At 37.7% G+C, this 19,383-nt stretch overlaps 1 protein-coding gene across 2 annotated transcripts in view; it reads left to right on the plus strand.

Annotated features, from left to right (window-relative positions):
* The window catches only part of PAPPA2 (pappalysin 2), a 269,050-nt gene that overhangs the window by 137,387 nt on the left and 112,280 nt on the right, over positions 1-19,383 (plus strand). For both annotated transcript variants that reach the window (XM_042976274.1, XM_042976275.1), the window contains exons 10-11: positions 2,937-3,127; positions 5,069-5,215. In XM_042976274.1, coding sequence (XP_042832208.1) covers positions 2,937-3,127; positions 5,069-5,215 — 338 coding nt within the window. The remainder of the gene's footprint in view (positions 1-2,936; positions 3,128-5,068; positions 5,216-19,383) is intronic.

Below are 19,383 nucleotides of genomic sequence, written 5' to 3' on the forward strand. Positions count from 1 at the left end.
GTAAAGAGCGATGCTTTGAAAAATATCTTAATGCCTCTAAATCGCAAAGTAAAGTAGGATATGATTGTAATAACGTATAATTAAGGTGTAAAATACTGCACAGGACGCGCAAATTCTCCTGCTACCTAGAGTAGATTCACAAAATTATAGAATCTTAGGAGTCTTTCATCTGTCCATCTAACAAAACATAGGCAGTGCCCGCCAGGTACCACGAGTCTGATAGAGGCCCTGCTCCCTTCATGTGTGCAGTCTAACTGGGATTTGGAGTCTGGCCTCCTTCCCGTGTAGAAATCTCTCCTGCCAGTTCTTGAGAGAGAGGCCTCTAGCTTCTGCTTACATACTTCTAGCAGTGAAGGACACATCTTGAAATGCACCATTCTACTTAAGAATGGCTTTATCTGTTGCAATACGATCCTTCTCCTCTTCTCTGGTTTGGAAACTGAGGCTCAGAGCATTGTAGTGACTAATCCACAGGCACACAATGAGGCTCTGAAGGGCCAGCACTGGAGCCCAGCTTTCCTCATGCTTAATCAAGTGCTTTTGCCCTGCTATGAAACTACAGAGGATAATTTTTTCCCTGTTTTATTTGACTACCATTCAGATATTTGAAATGCCTCCCCATTATTCTCCTTTCCAGTCCAAACATCCCCTCATGTGATTAGGTTTCCAGACCCTTTCCTATTTACCCTAACCTGGCATGTTTCATGTGGTCAATGCCCAGAAAGGAATTCAATACTCCAGATGTGGTCTGGCTGTACAGAATACACCGAACCGATTACCTCCCCTTTTCTGTACACAAGTATTTGTTAATGCCACCTCTGTTTGCAGTGTGTGTGTGTGTGTGTGTGTGTGGCAACATAACGGGCTCATTGAATACACACATACACACATACACGCACACATGTATTCTCTTAATGCTGTGTCTCCTCCAGTACAGCTCAAGCCTCCTTTAACTTAACAGTACACCTTGTTTTGTTTCTAACACATTTGATCCCATTAAACTTGGCTCCTGTTTCCTTAGCCTCCAAATCCAGTAAGACTGCATCTAAGTTATTTTAACTTTACAGGGTAAGGCTAAGATGATCCATTCCACAGTTAGACTTCTGTTTCATTGTATAATATGCTCATAGCATGGCTCAGCATATAGTTATATTCCATTATTTCTCAAAAATTAGGATTGAAGGGACCATGGTGAAATATATATATTTTTAAATGGCCTGTTGTTTTTAGACGGACTTGAAAAAACAGGCAAAAATTTTAAGTCCATGGTGAAAAAAATAGAAGCAAGAAGAAATATTCACAGTGTTATAAATAGAGAATCAAGACATATATATATGTACATTATAAAATATAATATAAAATACATTTATATATACATAAATGCAAACATATATATTAAATACACATATTTATGTACATGAATACATGTACATGTGTAAATACATATATATGCATATATATGAGAGAGAGAGAGAGAGAGAGAAATCATCATGGGAAAGTCATTCCAAATGCACATATATTGGCTTTGGGTTTGGGGGAGTGATTTGGGAAGGCCATGGGTTGGATGGAATGCAGGAGTTTAAAACCCCAAATAAGCTAGAACCCCATCCTGGGAACATTGGCTTATTCCTGGTAAGTAGAGACAGATTTACAGCAGAAGGGCCTTAGACTGGAAGAAATTGTGAAGGAAAATAATTAGTAGCTACATGTTGATGAGCCACTGAAAAAATTACTTCAGCATCCCTGTGGTATTGCTGTGAAGAATTAAAAATAACGAGAATGGTATAGTAACAGTGAATTTTAGTAATGATGTTACTGAATGTATACCTGTACGTTGCTATGTTTCCAAATCTTGGTCCTGTCATCTTGTCCTATTACTTAAAGTAGAAATAGGAGATTAGAATCATGCCACTAATGTTAATTGTCCTACGTTTTGGTAGAAAACGGGACCAGAACTCACTAAGTGGCTTTCTAACTGTACCTCAGCTTTCCACACTTGAAGAAAGCTAGTTTACGTGTCTGTAGTTGGTACTATTCACTTAGGAGGAGTTATCTGGTGAGCAAGTATGGAACTTGTCCAGGGAATACAAGCTCGCTTGCTAACACTCCAGCACGTTTTCTTACAGATTCGCTCCTCACTTGTTTGCTCTTGAAGGCAGTGCCTCGGCCTCAGCTTGATAGAGACCCCACTGCACCCACCTTCTGTGAGCCTGGCTCCAATCCAAACTCTATTACTTACGTATCAAGGGACCTGTGGCAAAATGTTCCTTATTTATGACACAAACAAAAAATGCACACCCCGCATGGTTGTAAGACGAAAGGAAAGAAGAGGCATGTAAGCCTTGAAAACCCAGTGCCCATATTGTCTCTTTCAGAGCAGTGGTGCAGTTAGTTGAGGAAACACGATTCAGCCACAAAGAGTAATAGAAAACAAATCCCTCAAATACTTTACTACTTCAAGAACCATGAAGGGGATCCACGTACATAGCCCATCATACCATTTCTTTAACTTCTCTTTCTTCTTTTACCTTCTACTCTTATATCCCCTCCTTCCCTCAGGATCTTGCTTAACGATGCCTTCAAATTTCTTTCTACCTCCAGCCTACGGTTACTTTTCTCTCGCTATTCTTTATTCACAAATCCCACTGCTTTCTATACCTTCTATTATAGAGATGGATTCTACTCCTCTCCCCATGAAGAATCCTTCTTCTTTAGGAAGGTGTGTGTGTGTGTGTGTGTGTGTGTGTGTGTGTATGTGAGTGTGCGTGTGCGTGTGTGTGTGTGCATGCACATCGTTTTGTCTGTATGTTTGGGGTGGGTATTAAGCTAGCTGGCAGTAACAGCATTTTCTTTTGTGGACTTGAGAAAAAAATGCAATGATTTTTCCATGACATCTATAAACACTTTTTGAAATGTTATACAATATTTCTTGCCAGGGGAGCCAAGCCTATGTTACATATATGAGGGAGATGGGATATGTGAACCTTTTGAGAAGGAAACCAGCATCATAGACTGTGGCCTCTATACTCCCAAAGGATATGTGGATCAGTGGGCCACCCAGGCTTATTCCTCTCATGAAGACAAGAAGTGTCCTGCTTCCTTGGTAACTGGAGAACCTCATTCCATGGTAAATCAAGCCGGAAGAATTGAGTGAAGGCTGAGCAGAATTGTAAAGGGGCTCTCTCTCTCACATGCTTTATGGGGGGGCTTACATTTCTTTCCTGTCTTTGACATCAAATTTAGTCCCTACTGAACTCGGAATAAGGTAACATTAAATGAAAAATTTCTGGACTAGCAATTAAATCTCATCTCTCCCACCCCGCCCCCCACACCTCCCTTACCCCACTTACCCTTACTGGTTTTCATCTAGGAACATTTGGCTGTACAATCGCTGATTCCAAGGTACAGAGAAGCATCGCAAAATTAACCTTAGATGTACAAATATCAGAAATTACACTTGGGCTTTCTATACGGGAGAATTTATTTTACAAGAAGAAAAAGAAGTAGTAAAGAGTCAGAATGCCTGGATTACAATATTGAATTCACTGGTATTACTACTGTTATCACTAAACGAGGTTTGACAGGTCACTTAACCTCTCTGGGCCCCAATTTTCTCATATGTAAAATGGGGATAGTAATAACTTTTGCATTTAACTCAATGGTTTATCACAAGGATCAAATGAAATTTAAAGTATATTAAAGATCAAAGTATAACTTGATTTAAAGGACTGTTATTATTGAAGAAATTCTAGAGCTAGTACTAAAAACAAATCCTCTGGTATACAATTTTCCATGAATATCCACCTAAATAAATAGGAAATCCTCCAAGGACTTTAAGGACTGACATCTATGAATTAGAGTTGAATACTGAAAAGAAGATTAAGGGCTTTGGCTTTTGGGTACTATTCCAGATGCATCCATTGCCAACTAAACTCTTCCATTCATCATAACAATAAGCAATACCATCATTTCAATGGAAGTGTGATTTAGCTCTGTTGGTATTTTAGGCCAGGATGAAATCATTGCATTGTATACTTCAGGAGACCCCCAGGAGGTTGAGAAACTAGCCAGGAGTTGGTGCTCTAGTTCGAGAGACTCCTCAAGGACCTTGGAATCTTCTAGATTCTAGCTCTTTCCATCCTTGGCTTGCAGCTTTCTTCCTCCTATTCATAAGATGACTCCACCAGGCATGAAGTCAGCATTTCAGGCAGGAAGATGGGGGAAGTTCACAGGAAGTACATATACGCTGAGTCTTTCCCTTTTTATTGGGAAACAATCATGGCAGCTTTTCTGGACGTTTAACACTATAGACTTCCACCAACATCTCATCGGTCACATCCAGGTCACGTCATCACCCTTTGTTGTAAAGGTCTCTGAGGAGATGAGCGTTTATAACTGGATTTACTGCCACCTTGAACAAAATCAGAGTTTCCTAATAAGAAAGTAAGGGGAAATGGATATGGGGAGGCAGCTAGCAATGTTCACTACACTTCGTCAGTGAAATCTGGCATCTTTCTCAAGAGTTCTTGGTGCCCAGTGACAGGAAGCCAGGAAAGTCGGGAGATTCTGAGTTAGTAACAGCTCTCTGAAGTGGCTTTTAGTCTAGCTTGTCTATCTTCCTTAAGTATTAAGTGGAGAAATTTTCTGGTGTTTCTGTTCCCTGACTCCTTTACCCAGCTGAATGCTTAATGGTTTCTGACTCAGTAGCCTCACTCCTCGGACTGGTGGATCCTGCCCAGTAAGGATATAACCATCATCCTGGACAGACTTCTATGGCTAATTCTAGGAGCAGTTGCCTAAAATGTTCCAGGACTGTTCTTTGGGCAAGATATCTGGGTTGATGGTAGGCTGAGAGTTATCATGTGTGTTTTTCTACCCAGGTAAATTATATCTTGAGGTTAACAGAGAGCATTGAGGCATTCTTCTGCTTAGAGAAAAGTTTTCTGCCAATAGTGTGATCATTAGGCACTCAGAAAGAGAGGAAAACTTTGGTTTTGAGCTACAGAGTCATTGTATTTACTTCTCTCTCACCTTATACATTTAATTTTTGATTGAAATTACATTTCAGATTTGCACGTCATACCATCCAGATTTACCAGAGCACCGTCCTCTCACTGGCTGGTTTCCCTGTGTCACCAATGGAAACAGACCTCAGGATAAAAGGAGTGAGCAGACAGAAGGTAGCCTGGAGAGGGAGGAGGAGGTTTGGCTCAAAGTAAGTGAACCAAATGGTTGTTTGTGAAGGCTGTGGGTAGATTGTGTGTGTGTGTGTGTGCGCGCGCGCGTGTGTGTGTAAAGTGATATGTTGGATTGGCTTCTCGGGAAATTTCCTCTTGTTTTTCTCTGAGGTTTTATATTTTGGGTTTATTTTTCACCTCTTTTTGAATTTTGGGCTTCTTTCTTTGTAAGTCAACCCATTTACAAAGTGTAACATACACACAGAAATGTGCAAAAAATCAAAAATGCACAGATCAATACATTTTTAGAGAATGAACATCCTCTCTAACCACCACACAGATCAAGAAACAGAGTACGACATCACCCCATAAATCACTCTTATTCCCCTTCTCAGTGATTTTACCACAGAGGTATCTACTCTTTTTAGTTCCATCGCCATAGACTATTGTGCCTGTTTTTGAACTTTATGTGAAGAACTTTACAGTACGTACTTCTTGTGTCTCATTCGTTCTTACTCCACATTTCATTTGCTAGAGTGCTGCTTCATTTAGCAGTAGGGTTCATTTTCATTGCCACGTAGCATTCCAGTGTATGAGTACACCAAACTTGTGTGTCCATATTGATGAACGTTTGGGTTATTTCCAGCTTTTCTCTATGGTGTTACACATAGTTCTGCTATAAACATTTCTGTATTTCTTTTGGTGAACATATATAAACAGGTGGGTATATTTGGAACTGCTAGATCGTTGGTAGGCAGATGAGAAGCTTTAGTAGATAATTCCAAGTAATCTTCCATAGTGGCTGTACTCATTCATACTCCCACCAGAGGCTTATGAGTATTCCAGATGCTTCACATTTTCATCAGTACTTGATATTTCAAGCCTTAATTTTAGCCATTCTGTTTGGCATAGAAAGGTAGTAGCCCCTCCATCATGTCAGTTGGATTTATATGTTGCCTAATGAATTTGGTCTTTTAAATATATATTGGCCATTTCTGTACACTTTTCTTTTTTTTTTTTTCTCTTGGAGGTAGTATTCAAATCTTTTGCTCAGTTTTGTAGGGTTGTCTGTCATTGTCTTCTTAATTTATGTGATTTCTTTACAATTCTCTGCTATGAATTAGAGCTCTCATAATTTCATAAGCAGTGAGCCCCTGAGAATACTCTACCTCCATTTACTGCTTCCTGGCTTTTTAAAGTTAATACGATTTAAAAATAGCGAAATATTTACCCTGCCCAATGCTCTTCAGGCCTTTCCATATTTCTATGCTTTCCTCATTTTTATTTAGCATGAAAAAGAAATTCCATAGTTTCTTTTTATGTGAGTGTGCTGGCAATGTATTCTTTCAGTTTTTGTGCGGTTGAAAGTATCTTTATTTGACATTCATTTTCCAAGGGTATCTTTGCTTGGTATATAGAATTCTAAGTGGCCAGTTGTTTTTGTTCATCACCTAAAGATGTTATCCCAGTGTCTTTTCACTTTCATACTTTCTTTGGAGAGTTAGCTATCAATCTGCTATATACAACTTTGAAGGCAATGTCTTTTACTTTGTGATGCTTTTAGTATATTCTCTTTGTGTTTTGTCTTCGGCACTTTTACTATGATGTTCCAAGGCCTGTTTTTCCTTTGTAGATATCTGGCTAACGGTTTGTCAACCTAATCCTAATAAAAGCTTGGATTAGGTTATGAAATAACCTGGTTATTTCATACTGGTATACCTTCTGTTTTACTAATCACAACTTTTATTCCATATAATTGGCTGTTAAACTGTTTATTACATTATTAATTTCAGTTATTGTAGTTTTAATTCTAGAATTATTATTTAACTTTTTGTATAGATTCTCATTTTGTTTGAAATTCTTTATCCTATAGTTTATTTTAAAAATATATTAATCCCTATAATTGTAAAGTCTGTGCCTGATAATACAAATAGCTTGGTGACCTGAGGTCTGTTTATGTTGACTGTTTCTTCTCTTTATTTTCATTCATTTAGTCTCATTTACTTTCATATTGAATAAAGTTTTAACTAAATATTATTGTAGAGATTGTGGCTAATGATATCTTCCTTTCAAGACCACTTACTTTTTTTTTAAACATGTAGTAAGATTTGGGAAAGAACATCTTAATCCAATCAGTAATGAAGATGACTCAAATTTCTGGGGTGCCTGAGTGACTCAGTCGGTTATGTGTCTGACTTTGGCTCAGGTCATGTTCTCACAGTTTGTGAGTTCAAGCCCTGAGTTGGGCTCTGTGCTGACAGCTCAGAGCCTGGAGCCTGCTTTGGATTCTATGTCTCCCTCTGTCTCTGCCCCTCTCCTGCTTGCACTCTGTCTCTCTCTCAAAAATAAATAAACATTAAACAAATTAAAAAGAAAAATGCTTCAAATTTCTGTATTAGTGAGCCCTGATATGTTTTTCCCCTTTTCCTTTTTTCCCCTTTTTAGGGGTCTCAAATAAAAGCTTGGATTAGGCCCTCCACCTGATAGTCTCTGAAGTACAATTTCTGTCTCCTCAGCAGTATGTGTCTGGTAAAAACCGTTTGGCTTTTTGGCCTCTCACCCACCAATTCCCGCTTAGTTTCTTATGCTCTTATTCTGCAGAGCTTAGAGTTTGAAAAATACCTCAATGGCAAAAGTGGCACAGAATGTGAGGTTCCTTTCAATGTGGTTTCTTGCTTTTCAAGTCTCTTCAGTCCTGATTGCTGTGGTTGCTCTCACATGTTTTCATACTTTTTTCTTTTTTGGAGCATCTGGATGGCTCAGTAAGTTGGGTGTCTGACTTCAGCTCAGGTCGTGATCACATGGCTTGTGGGCTTGAGCTCCGCATCAGGCTGTGTGCTGACAGCTCAGAGCCTGGAGCCTGCTTCAGATTCTGTGTCTCCCTCTCTCTCTGTCCCTCCCCTGCTTGTTTTCTCTCTCTCTTTCAAAATTAAATACACATTAAAAAAATAAAAAAATTTTCTTTTTACTTTATTCATATTTTATAATTATTCTTGACAGAAGTGTTTGTTCTATTATAAGCTATTTCCTCATAGCTAGAAGCGGAAGTCTCCAACTGGAATTCTTTTAATGTATGTCAGTTAACTACCATGTATATTTTATATTCTCGGTGTGCACCCTGTTTTTACTACAAATGATGTAGGGATATATATATATATATATATATATATATATATATATATATATGAAAAAAATCACAAATATATTTGGGAGTTAATATATCAAACCTATTAATAAAATTTAGTTTTTACAAATCCACTTAATACCAAATAAATTAGGAAGTGATTTCTAAAAATAAGCTCATTGGGGATTTTTTCCGCAAGTTTTCTGAGGGCTATAGGATTTCTGACTCTTTATTTATTTATTTTTTTTAGTTTACTTTAATCTTGATTTGACACACACATATGATTTGCATGTAGTGGATCAGAGACAAATTTATTGCACAAGTGAGAAACAACTATACTGAAAAACGTTAGCCTTGAAAATATCTTTCCAAAATCCTTCATTTACTAAAATGCTACTTTCCCAACAAATTTCTCAATTTAGTCCTCGTTTACTGAGAACTTGTCTCTCTTAGTTTTCTTTGGTTTCATCTAATCTCAAACCAATACACCAAAATGTTAGGAATTTCTTTTATAAGGCAGAACATGTAAATTTTTATTATTTACAATAATAAGCACATTTTAAAAGCCACTATAGTTTACAAAGTGCATTCTCATGTGCTTTTTAATTTGATCCCGGCAGTAGCTCTGAGTTTGGCAAAGTAGTTGTTTTCCTATTTTATAGATGAGAAAAATAAGAATTCGTCTCAAAGTGCTTTTTTTACATTACTCAAGAATCAAATGGTAAAACTGAAGATCAGACTCATGCCTCTTGACTGTGATCACATGTTAATTCCTCTATACCATGTTGCCGTATTCAGTCAGCACGCGTTACGCACCTGTTATATGCCAGACCCAGAATTGAACACTGGGGATAAACATGAGAACATGACATGAGCAAGAAAACAAATTAAAACATGTGGAATTGGAAGGAAAGCCCTCTTGTCTTCTTTTGTTGATTTTCTTCTAAATTCTTCAAAGACAATGTATCCATGGACCTAATTCATAGGATTTATTAAGTGCATATTATAACTCGAGGTGCCATTGGGGGATAGAGAAAGAAACAGAGGGAATGATTCCTTCCAGAAAGTGCTTTGAATCTCAGCAATACAGACAACAAATGAAGCAATCTGAGAAGGAGGTGCTGTTTGGTTACACAGAGAGCCCATCAACATATGCAAAATCATATGTTCGTATTTATTTTCATGGCTGTTCTAAAATGTTCCCAATTTGGAATGGTCTCACTCAGGCTGGACTGGTTAGCAATCCTAACAGAAAGTAGTTAGGTATTTTAAATACAGTATGCTTATAGTATTTTGAATATAATATTTAAAACATCAATTATAAATTATAGTCCACTGCTGGAAACATGTGCTATGTGAAGCCTTTGCTGTGTAAAACCTAAAGCCTATAAACCATTATTTCCTTCTTTTCTTTGTTTGGGTTCAACTAGCCAAACACTGAGTATGAATCTTCAACAGAAAATGTATTACATATTTAATTGATTGGATTTCAAAGAATCTGTGATACTACACAGTGGTGTGGGGACGGTGGTGGTTGAGAAACACATTTATTGATATTTTTTTCTGTTCCAGGTATCTTATTATTAATTTTCATACAAGCTCTCTATCAGAGATGTGATTTTACTCCTTCTAAAAATGATTATCTGAAAACTCAGAGATGCTAAACATTTGGGATAACATAGTTAATAGAGATACAGATAAGATTCAGATTCAAATCCAGTTTATCCCAAAATGCCACGGTCCTTCCTCTATACCAGGAGCTGGTATAAAGCACAAAATAGTAAATATTCTAGGGTTCATGGGCCATACAGTCTCTGTTACAACTACTTACAGCTCTGTTAACACTGCTGTTATAGAATAAAAGCAGCCACAGGCAGTATGTAAATGAACAAGCATAGCTGTGTTCTAATAAAATTATATGTAGGAACACTGAAATTTCATTTCATATAATTTTCACCTTATTCACATTGGTTTTCTTTGATTTTTTTTCAACCATTGGAAAATGCAAAAGACATTCTTAGCTCACAGACCATACAAAACCAGGCAGTGGGTCAGATTTGGCCCATGGGTTATAGCGTGCCCACCTTCACTCTGGATCACGTGTCCAATTCATGCTAAAGATGTTGATAGACACTTGCCTTATTTCCACCTCATAACAGGGCCAATTTTAATTCTACTCCATAAACATTGGCGAAAATGAATAGAATACTATACTATAGAGAAGTTCAAAGCTGAATGAGTCACCATCTTTATCCTCAGGGTACATACACTGCATGGCCATGTTGCACAAATACTCCAGAAGACAAAATGTCATCAAGTCATATGGTACAGATACAGTAACTACAAGACAGACTCAGAAGGACCTGGTGACTGGGCATAGAGAGATAGAGATAAACCTTGTCTCATTGAATTCCCCCATTTATCCCATCTTCCACACTCCTCTACACACATACACATACACACACACACACACACACACACATTCTACGCCTTAATCATTTTAGTCATAACAGATTGCTTTCAGTACTGGAATACTCCAAGGTTTTCACATCTCCATAACCTTTCAGGTAGGGAGCTCGTGTTTTTCTTTCTCTGTAAGTGCTTTCTCTGTTTTGTGTCTCTGAGAAGCACATATTCATCTTCTAAGATTTAGCTCATGGATTATATCTTTTATAGTCTGACCTTTCCCGAACCTCTTGCCCAAGCCCCTCTTAGTGTAATCGGTAACTTCTTCCTATGCGCCTCCTCAGCAGACTCTTCCGTCACAGCGTTTGTATACTTTGCTGTTCTCCTTTCTCCGTCTTCATCTGATGAACTCTAGGAACTTGTGGGCAGTGACCATGTATAGTCATGGTTTTATGTCAGGCATTGAGCACAGAGCTTCCCTGTTGTAATCTTCAGAATGTTTGGCGATTGCTTGAATGAACGATGCCATGTTAGCTTTCGGCCTTGGCAATTGGGAGCGTAATGGTAACATCGTGGCACCCCCTCATCCATGTTTTCACTCTTGCAGTTTCCGTGACTGCAGTCAACTGCGGTTGAAAAGCAGGTGACCCTCCTCTGACACATCATCACAAAGTCAGTGGTAGCCTCACGCTATGTCACAACGCCTGGGTCATTCACCTCACATGTCATCACGTAGACATTTTGTTATCTCACACCATCACAAGAAGAAGTACAATGATATTTTGAGAGAGAGTTATTCATATAATTTTTATTATAGTACATTGTTACAATAGTCCTATTTTATTATTAGTTATTGTTAATCCCTTACTGTGCCTAATCTATAAATTAAATGTCATCATTGGTATGATGTATAGGAAAAGACATAGTATAAATATAGGGTTTGGTACTATCTGCAGTTTCAGGCATCCTCTAGGGGTCCACTGGAATGTATCCGGTGACTGGGGGGAGGCTACTTATGACACAACACGGAGGTGCGTAAGTGGGACTGTGGGCTATGCTAGATTGAAAGGGGAGGAGACAGAGGCTAGAAACAGAGGCAGACTACCTCTTCCTCCAAAATTTTATAAAAGATGGGCTATAGTATGAGTGAAAACCAGATCAAAAGAAATTTTTCAAAGATGGGGGGAAGTTTGATCATCTTCTTTGGTTGTGGCAGGTTGGATGCTTTAGGAGTAGATTCTGAGATGGAATTTAGGTGCTTGCTTCATCAGCACGTATACCAAAATTGAGATGGAACTTAGTGTGCCAGGTGTTTATTAAGGAGCGGCCTGGGTACCAACATCTGTGGAAAAGAAGGGAAGGAAGCGTGAGTGTGTGAAACGGAAAGTCGAGCAACCTCAGTGACAGCTTGACTGTCCTCTCCTGCAAAGAAATAATATGTATTATTACAAGGGACAAGTGGTAAGTGGAGTAATATGGCTGTAAGGTCCTTACACTATGGATAGTAATATTATTTGAATGTAGATTGTAGTAAGTTAGATATACATATTATAATCTCCAGAACAATCATTAAAAAATACACATATACACGAAGATTAATACAATGATAAAATAACTTGATTCACTCAAAAGAAAGCAGGAAAAGAGGAAGGAAGAAACAGCTAATAAAAAACAAATACCCTCTGGCAGACTTAAAACTAAGGATGCTATTAATTACATTAAATTCAAATTGCCTAATAATGCCATGTAAAAGGTAGAGATTGTCAGTCTACATAACATGGAAAGAATTACATACCGTTTATGAAAACACACTTTATTATTTTTATTTAAAAAATTTTTAATGTTCATTTGTTTTTGAGAGAGAGAGAGAGGCCGTGTGAACAGGGGTAGGGGAGGGGCGAGAGAGAGGGAGACACAGAACTGGAAGCGGGCTCCAGGCTCCGCGCTGTGAGCACAGATCCCGACACAGGGCTCGAACTCATGAACTGTGAGATCATGACCTGAGCCAAAGTCCGACGTTTGGCTGAGCCACCCAGGCACCCCGAAAACACACTTTAAATACAAAGACATGCAGAATGAAAGTAAAAGTGAAAAATTGTATATCATGTGAACTCTAAGTGTAAGAAAATTTCTGTGCTATATTAGTATCTGACAAAATAGAGTGTTACCGGAGGAAAATAGGGATAGAGTGTTAGTATCTGACAAAATAGAGTGTTACCGGAGGAAAATAATGGTAAGTGGGTCAATTTATCAAAAATGCTGAACAATCTTAATTGTTATAAAATTGAATCACCTAAGAACAGAGCCTCAAAGGAAATGAATTAAAAGTTGACAGAACTAATAGACAAATAGCCAAATTCATAATAATAATTGGAGATTTTTATCATATCTCTCTGTAAATCGTTGATATAACAAACAGACAAAAAAATCAGGACAAGTGTGTAAGATTTAAAGATCATTATCAGGTATCTTGATCTACTTGACATTCGTAGAAACACTACACTCAGCAACTGCAGAATGCACGTGGTACGTTCACCAAAATAGGCTATATACTAGGCCATAAAATAAGTCTTAGCGAATCTGTAATGATTGTAGTCATACAGAGTACATCCTCTGACCTTTACAGGACTAGATTTGAAATGAATAACAATATGTCTAGGAGATGTGCAATTTTTTGGTAGTCAAGCAGTAAGTATATTTCTAAATAATCCATAGGTCAAAGAAGGTTTTCTGGGGAAAATTAGAAAATATTTTGAGCTGAATGATAATGAAGCAACATTTCAAAATGTATGAGATATGATTAAAATAGTACTTCCAGGGAGATTTATAGCTTTATATGTCTCTGTTTGAAAAATAAGCAGTATAAAATTAATAATCAAAGTTTCCACCTAAATTAGGAAAAGATCAAATTAAAGTCAAAGTAAAAATGTAAAGGAACTAACAGAGAAAGAGGCGCAAAGTAGCAAAAACTCCTGTATCACCATTGTTATTTTACTTTCTCTGGAAATAGCAGCCAATGCTAGACTTTGAATTTTATACTCTCCGAGCTATAAAAGAAATGAAACGATAAAATGCGAAAGGGGGAAATAAAATTCAAATTATTTCCCCAGAAATTGATACCTGAAAAGAGGAAACAACCCCCAAATTATTTCATTTAGTATCATAGTTTAATACAAAATTAAGATGAAAGCAAATATGCTAATTTTTAAATAGCAGTCAAAGAGAAAACATGATTAAAGAAAATAGTTCCTTTACAATAGCACTGACGATAGTAAAATATCTAGGAGTAAATGTAAAAAAAAAAGAGGAAATGGAAAGATCTGTATGAAGAAGACACATGAAAGCTTGAAAAATGAAGAGTCACAAACTGGTCTTGTACAGAAAGACTCAATATCCTATGAAGGTCGACTCTCCCTAAACCCCAGACTTTGCAGAATCCCAATAAAAATTCTCACGAAGTACTTTTAAGGAAAGACAAAGCTGATATTAATGTTTTTATGGAAATTTTACAAAAGTTTAATGGGGAAGGAGGCCTGACTCTGTCAAACATCAAAATATACCATGAAGTTATAATGGTTAAAATATCAACAAATAGACAAATCAGTGGAACCAGATGGCTCAGAAATACACTGAAAGAGAGAGACATCTATGTCAGCATGTGGGCTTGAAATTAAAGTTGATACTTCCAAGACAAATGAAAATAGTGGATTCATTTCCACATATCCATGCATAAACATAATATTATCTAATTACCTAAAATGAGTAAATCTGATGTGAACAAAGTGATATCGTGATATTGGGCATTATTAGTGAGGTGGAGCATCCCTTTACAAAAATAACTGTCAGCCATTTCGTGTTCCTCTTCTATTAATTGTTGTGTAGATAAATCTATTAGTTTTTTCTAAGATTGCAAACATATTTTTTACTTTCTTACAGTTTTGCCTTTTGAAGTTTAGCATTCAACCTATTGAAATTTGTTTTTGTATTTAGAATAAGTAGGGCTCCCCTTTTTTCCTCCTATATATGAGAAGCCAATTTTTAATCGCAACCATTAAAACATTCCAGCCTTGCCCTGATGATCTGAAGTGCCACGTTAATTATATACTAGTTTCTGGAATAGACTTTGCTACATAAGCATAACTCGTAGGGCACGTCCCCACCTTCTTCCGCTTTTGCACATTTAAAAAAATTGAGTTAGCTATTCATTATTCATGAGCACTTATTTTCCATATAAATTTTAGAATAAGCCTTAGATTCTTTCTTCTGCCTCTTGAAAAACATACTGGTATATGTGAGCCGACCTTAATCAAACACTTGATACATGTCAATTGATAGGATCATATGAGTTTTCTTGTTTGATCTATCATTATGTTGAATCATATCGATGTTTTTTTTTTTAGATATCAAGTTACTTTTGCCTTTGTGGAGTGAACCTGCTTGATTATTATATATTTTAAATATGCTCTTGGATTTTATTGGTTAATCTTTTGCTTTGGATTTTTGCACTTGTATTTATATAAGGAATTAGTTTGTTCCTCTTTTGAATATTCACATTACACAAGCCTCATAAAATTGATTGAGAAGTTTTCCTTCTTGTAGTTTCTGAAACCATCTGTATAAAATAAGGATTATCTATTCCTTCAAAATTAACCCACCTGTAAAACCAATTGGGTTTGGGTTTTTTTTCTTGAGGAAATATTTATGTTTGTCATTTAACTTCCTTTGAATTTTATTAATATGTTCAATTTCTCCTTTCCAATTTTGGACAATGGGAGATTTCCATACATTTACTAATTTCTTCCACGTGTTCAAATTTCGTGCTGATAGTTGTTTGTAATGTATTTTTATTTTGTCTCATCTCTGTCTTAGCTATAGTTACCCCTCCTTTTATATTGTATGTTTTTAAGCCTTCTGATTTCTCCTCTTCACTCTCTTGATTACTCATGTCTGGGTTTCTTCAAAGAACAATTTCTACTTTTGTTCATTTTCCTCTTCTTTCTAGTCACGGTTCTCCAAGTCATGGATTTCTGTCTTTATCTTTATTATTTCCTCTCTCCCTGTTATTCTGGATTCATACTGATGTTCTGTTTAGCTTCCTGTGTCAAACACTTGGATAATTTGTTTTCACTGTTCCCTAATGTTTCCCTCTAGGTACTGCTTTGATTTTAGCCAATAAATGTTGACATATAGGGCTTTCATCATTGGTCTACCCTAAGTATTTTGTAATAACTCATAACATCTTTTTAAAATCATGGATTCTTAATAGCATTTTATTTGTTTGTTTCTAGCATTGAGTTTTAGAGGATAACAACTTTTATGGTGCCAGCTCTGTCATTATTAAAGGTTTTTTTTTTCCTTCCTCTCTTGGTCCTACATTTTATTAGGAAGCACTTAAAGAATGAGCATCCATTCATTCAGAAATTAAGGACCAGTCTGTATTAGAAATGTGTGCTCTCTATTAGCTGGTCCAAAAAGTATCTACCACTCTTCCCATTTATTCTTTCTCTCTTCCTCTTTATATACAAACACCTACAAAATCATTTCTTCTTCTTTTCTTTTTTTTTATTTCTCTGTTCTTCTTTCTTTTATCTCTTCATTTTTTTGAAGTTGTGCATTCTTGTATCTTGCCAATTTGGGCTTTTTGAAAAAAAGTATTTCAAATCAACAATGAAGAATTTTTTAATATAAGTACTACGCTATGTTCAAGGCATATTTATACTGAAGAAATTCTTTATTGTTTCTGATATTCAAATTTAAGTGAACATCTTGTTAAGTTTTGTTTGCTTTTGCTAAATTTGGCAACACTTTTTTTAATTTAATTAGTTGAATACTAATCCTCTATTTAGAGATGACTTCAACCATCCAGAAAACTGTCCAGATTTCATTATTTAGCAAAAAAGAAAAACTCATATATAGAAGGCATCAAGTCTAATCATTACTTTGGATTCTTTGACGTTTTGTTCATAGGAAAGTGGTTAGATCTCTTTGTTAAAGCCTATTTACCTTACCTAGAATTTTAATAATATTAATTTTCTGACTTTTCAATCTGCTACAGAAAAGGAGCAACAAATCAGTAGAGGAGATAGAAACTGGGAGAAGACCTGTACCCAGAGGAGCAGTATTATAAGCCCTATTTTTACCACTAGTCAGTCAAATAACCTTATATAAATCATACAGCCTTCTTGGACATCAATTTTATTAGCTTTAAAATGAGGTATTGGGGGGCACCTGGGTGGCTCAGTCAGCTGAGCATCCAACTCTTGATTTCGGCTCAGGTCATGATCTCACAGTTGGTGAATTCAAGACCCACATCAGGCTCCATGCTGACAGTGCAAGGCCTGCTTGGGATTCTCTCACTCTGCCTCTTCCCCCGCTCATGCTCTCTCTCTCTCTCTCTCTCTCTTTCTCTCTCTCTCTCTCTCTCTCTCTCTCTCCCCCTCCATCCCTCCCCGCCCCCTCTCTGTCTCTGTCTCAAAATAAATAAATAAACTTTTAAATTGAGGCGTTTGGACTAGATGATTCCTTCCAGTCTGTATTTTTTTTATTTTTATTTTTTCAATATATGAAGTTTATTGTCAAATTGGTTTCCATACAACACCCAGGGCTCATCCCAAAAGGTGCCCTCCTCAATACCCCTCAGCCACCCTCCCCTCCCTCCCACCCCCCATCAACCCTCAGTTTGTTCTCAGTTTTTAAGAGTCTCTTATGCTTTGGCTCTCTTCCACTCTATTTTCATTTAAGCTTGATGGTGAACTTAAAAAAGAAAGAGATAATAAATATGAATAACAGAAGAATTCCAGTTGTAGGCTACCAAATGCTAAGAGCAAAGAGAAGTATATCTGCTGATACCTTTAGAGCTTTGCTACTCACAATGTGGTTGGCATCCAGAAGCATCCGCATCACTTGAGAGATAGGTAGGACTGCAGAACCTCAGCTCTACTAAATCAGAATTGGCATTTTAAAACAAGACCCTCAGGCGATCTGTAGGTAACGTTAAAGTTTGGAGAGCACTGCCTTATAGGGTTGTTATCCTAGCATTCAGGAAAATAATTGATGTTCAAAATGAGGCCTCCAATTTACCAAGTAAAAATTTGGTTAAGTACAGGATTCCCTAGTGAAGAGGCCAGGAGCATTTATAATAGGTATTAGAATTATTTCTGTACACACCGCTGACATTTCTAAACAGGTCTTGCCTTTCAAAAGAAAACCTGTTTAGAAAATCAGTCTGTGTGGATCCCTGCCTTCCCTGGGAATCCTGCAAAAACAAAGGTGACTACGTATAACACAATTTTCATTTCCACCAGAGACTAGCCTGGTGCACTGAAAGAGGAACTTCATTTCCCAGTGGCTCAACAGTTTCTCCCCAGAAGGAAAAGCACCCATTTTCCACTTTCCTGTCTGATTGCTACTTCTGTAACTTTTCATTGGTTTGACACGGAAGCTTTTTCACACCCTTGACGCAACATCTTATCCGACTCGAAGTGACATGAGTAATTGGGATGGCGATCTTTCTCAACGGGGTGTGGGGAGGCTTGCCTGGCTCCAGAGTGCGCTCCTTCATTCCCTCACTTACACATTCTTGTTCCCAAGAGAAGCTTCTCCATATGCATTCCATAACACCTTCCCTCATTCTCAGTTTGTCTTGTGTGGAGTGTCCCCAGGATTCAGAGTCTGAGGCAAAGATTTGATGCAAGTTTATCGAGAACTTTTCCTAAGATCGACACTTGTTGGGGGAGTGAAAGAACTAGAAAGTAGTGAGAGAGGAGGGCTGTGAGACGGCCGTGTGACAGCGTCGGCATCCCACACGGAGCTGGATGGCCCTCAGAGTTCTCCTACCCGTACACCACTCACTCCTATCAAAAGGCCACTGGACGTGGGTTTCTTCTCTCTCCAGCCTCCCCAAAAGAGTGCCATGAGCTTGTGGGGTCGTTCTTCCTTGGAGGGCAGTTTCCAGAAGGAGACTTTGCCGTGGGTTGAGTGCTCCGTCATGAAGGAGGTGGTCTCACAGTGTCTCCCAGATTTCACAGTGGACCCCCACACCGCAGTATCCACCACAGATTTGGTTTCCCTCTTTCTGAGCCCCCTTCTGGGTTGCACGGGCTCTTCTAACACAGAGTCTCTGCAGACTTAGCCCTAGTGTCTAAAATCACAGATGAGGAAATGCTGTTAGAAGGAAGGGAGACAACAAGCTGATTCTGATCTGAGTCCTTCCATTGACTTGCCGAGTCACACATTTCCAAATGTCTCCCCCTGGCTGGTGGGGGGTCATAATGGTGCTCCCTCTTCATTTCCCAAAATGACAACTTGACTTCACTCTTCCAAAAAGAGAATCACATAAGCCCATAGTGTTTATAGCCGTACTTGTACTATGAAGGAATATAACATAGGATATCAGCTGAGTTTTGACCAAAGCAAGGGAGACAGGCTTGGATGTGGGAAGGAAGTCAAACCAGGTTCAAAACTGTTTCCCATTCTGACTCACATCGTCACATATGGAGACTACTGAGACAGGTCAGTGGCAAGATGCTAGTTGCCTCACAGCCTCCCTTCCTCTGTTAGATTTGGATGTCAGGTAAGATCCCCTGAAACTGTGAGAATTAATCTCTCTGCCCCGTCAAATTTCTTAAGTCTACAAAGATAGCAATATTATTAGGGTGGGCCATATGAAATTGCCAA

Source organism: Panthera tigris, chromosome F3, assembly GCF_018350195.1.
Source record: "Panthera tigris isolate Pti1 chromosome F3, P.tigris_Pti1_mat1.1, whole genome shotgun sequence".
NCBI classification, from domain to species: domain Eukaryota; kingdom Metazoa; phylum Chordata; class Mammalia; order Carnivora; family Felidae; genus Panthera; species Panthera tigris.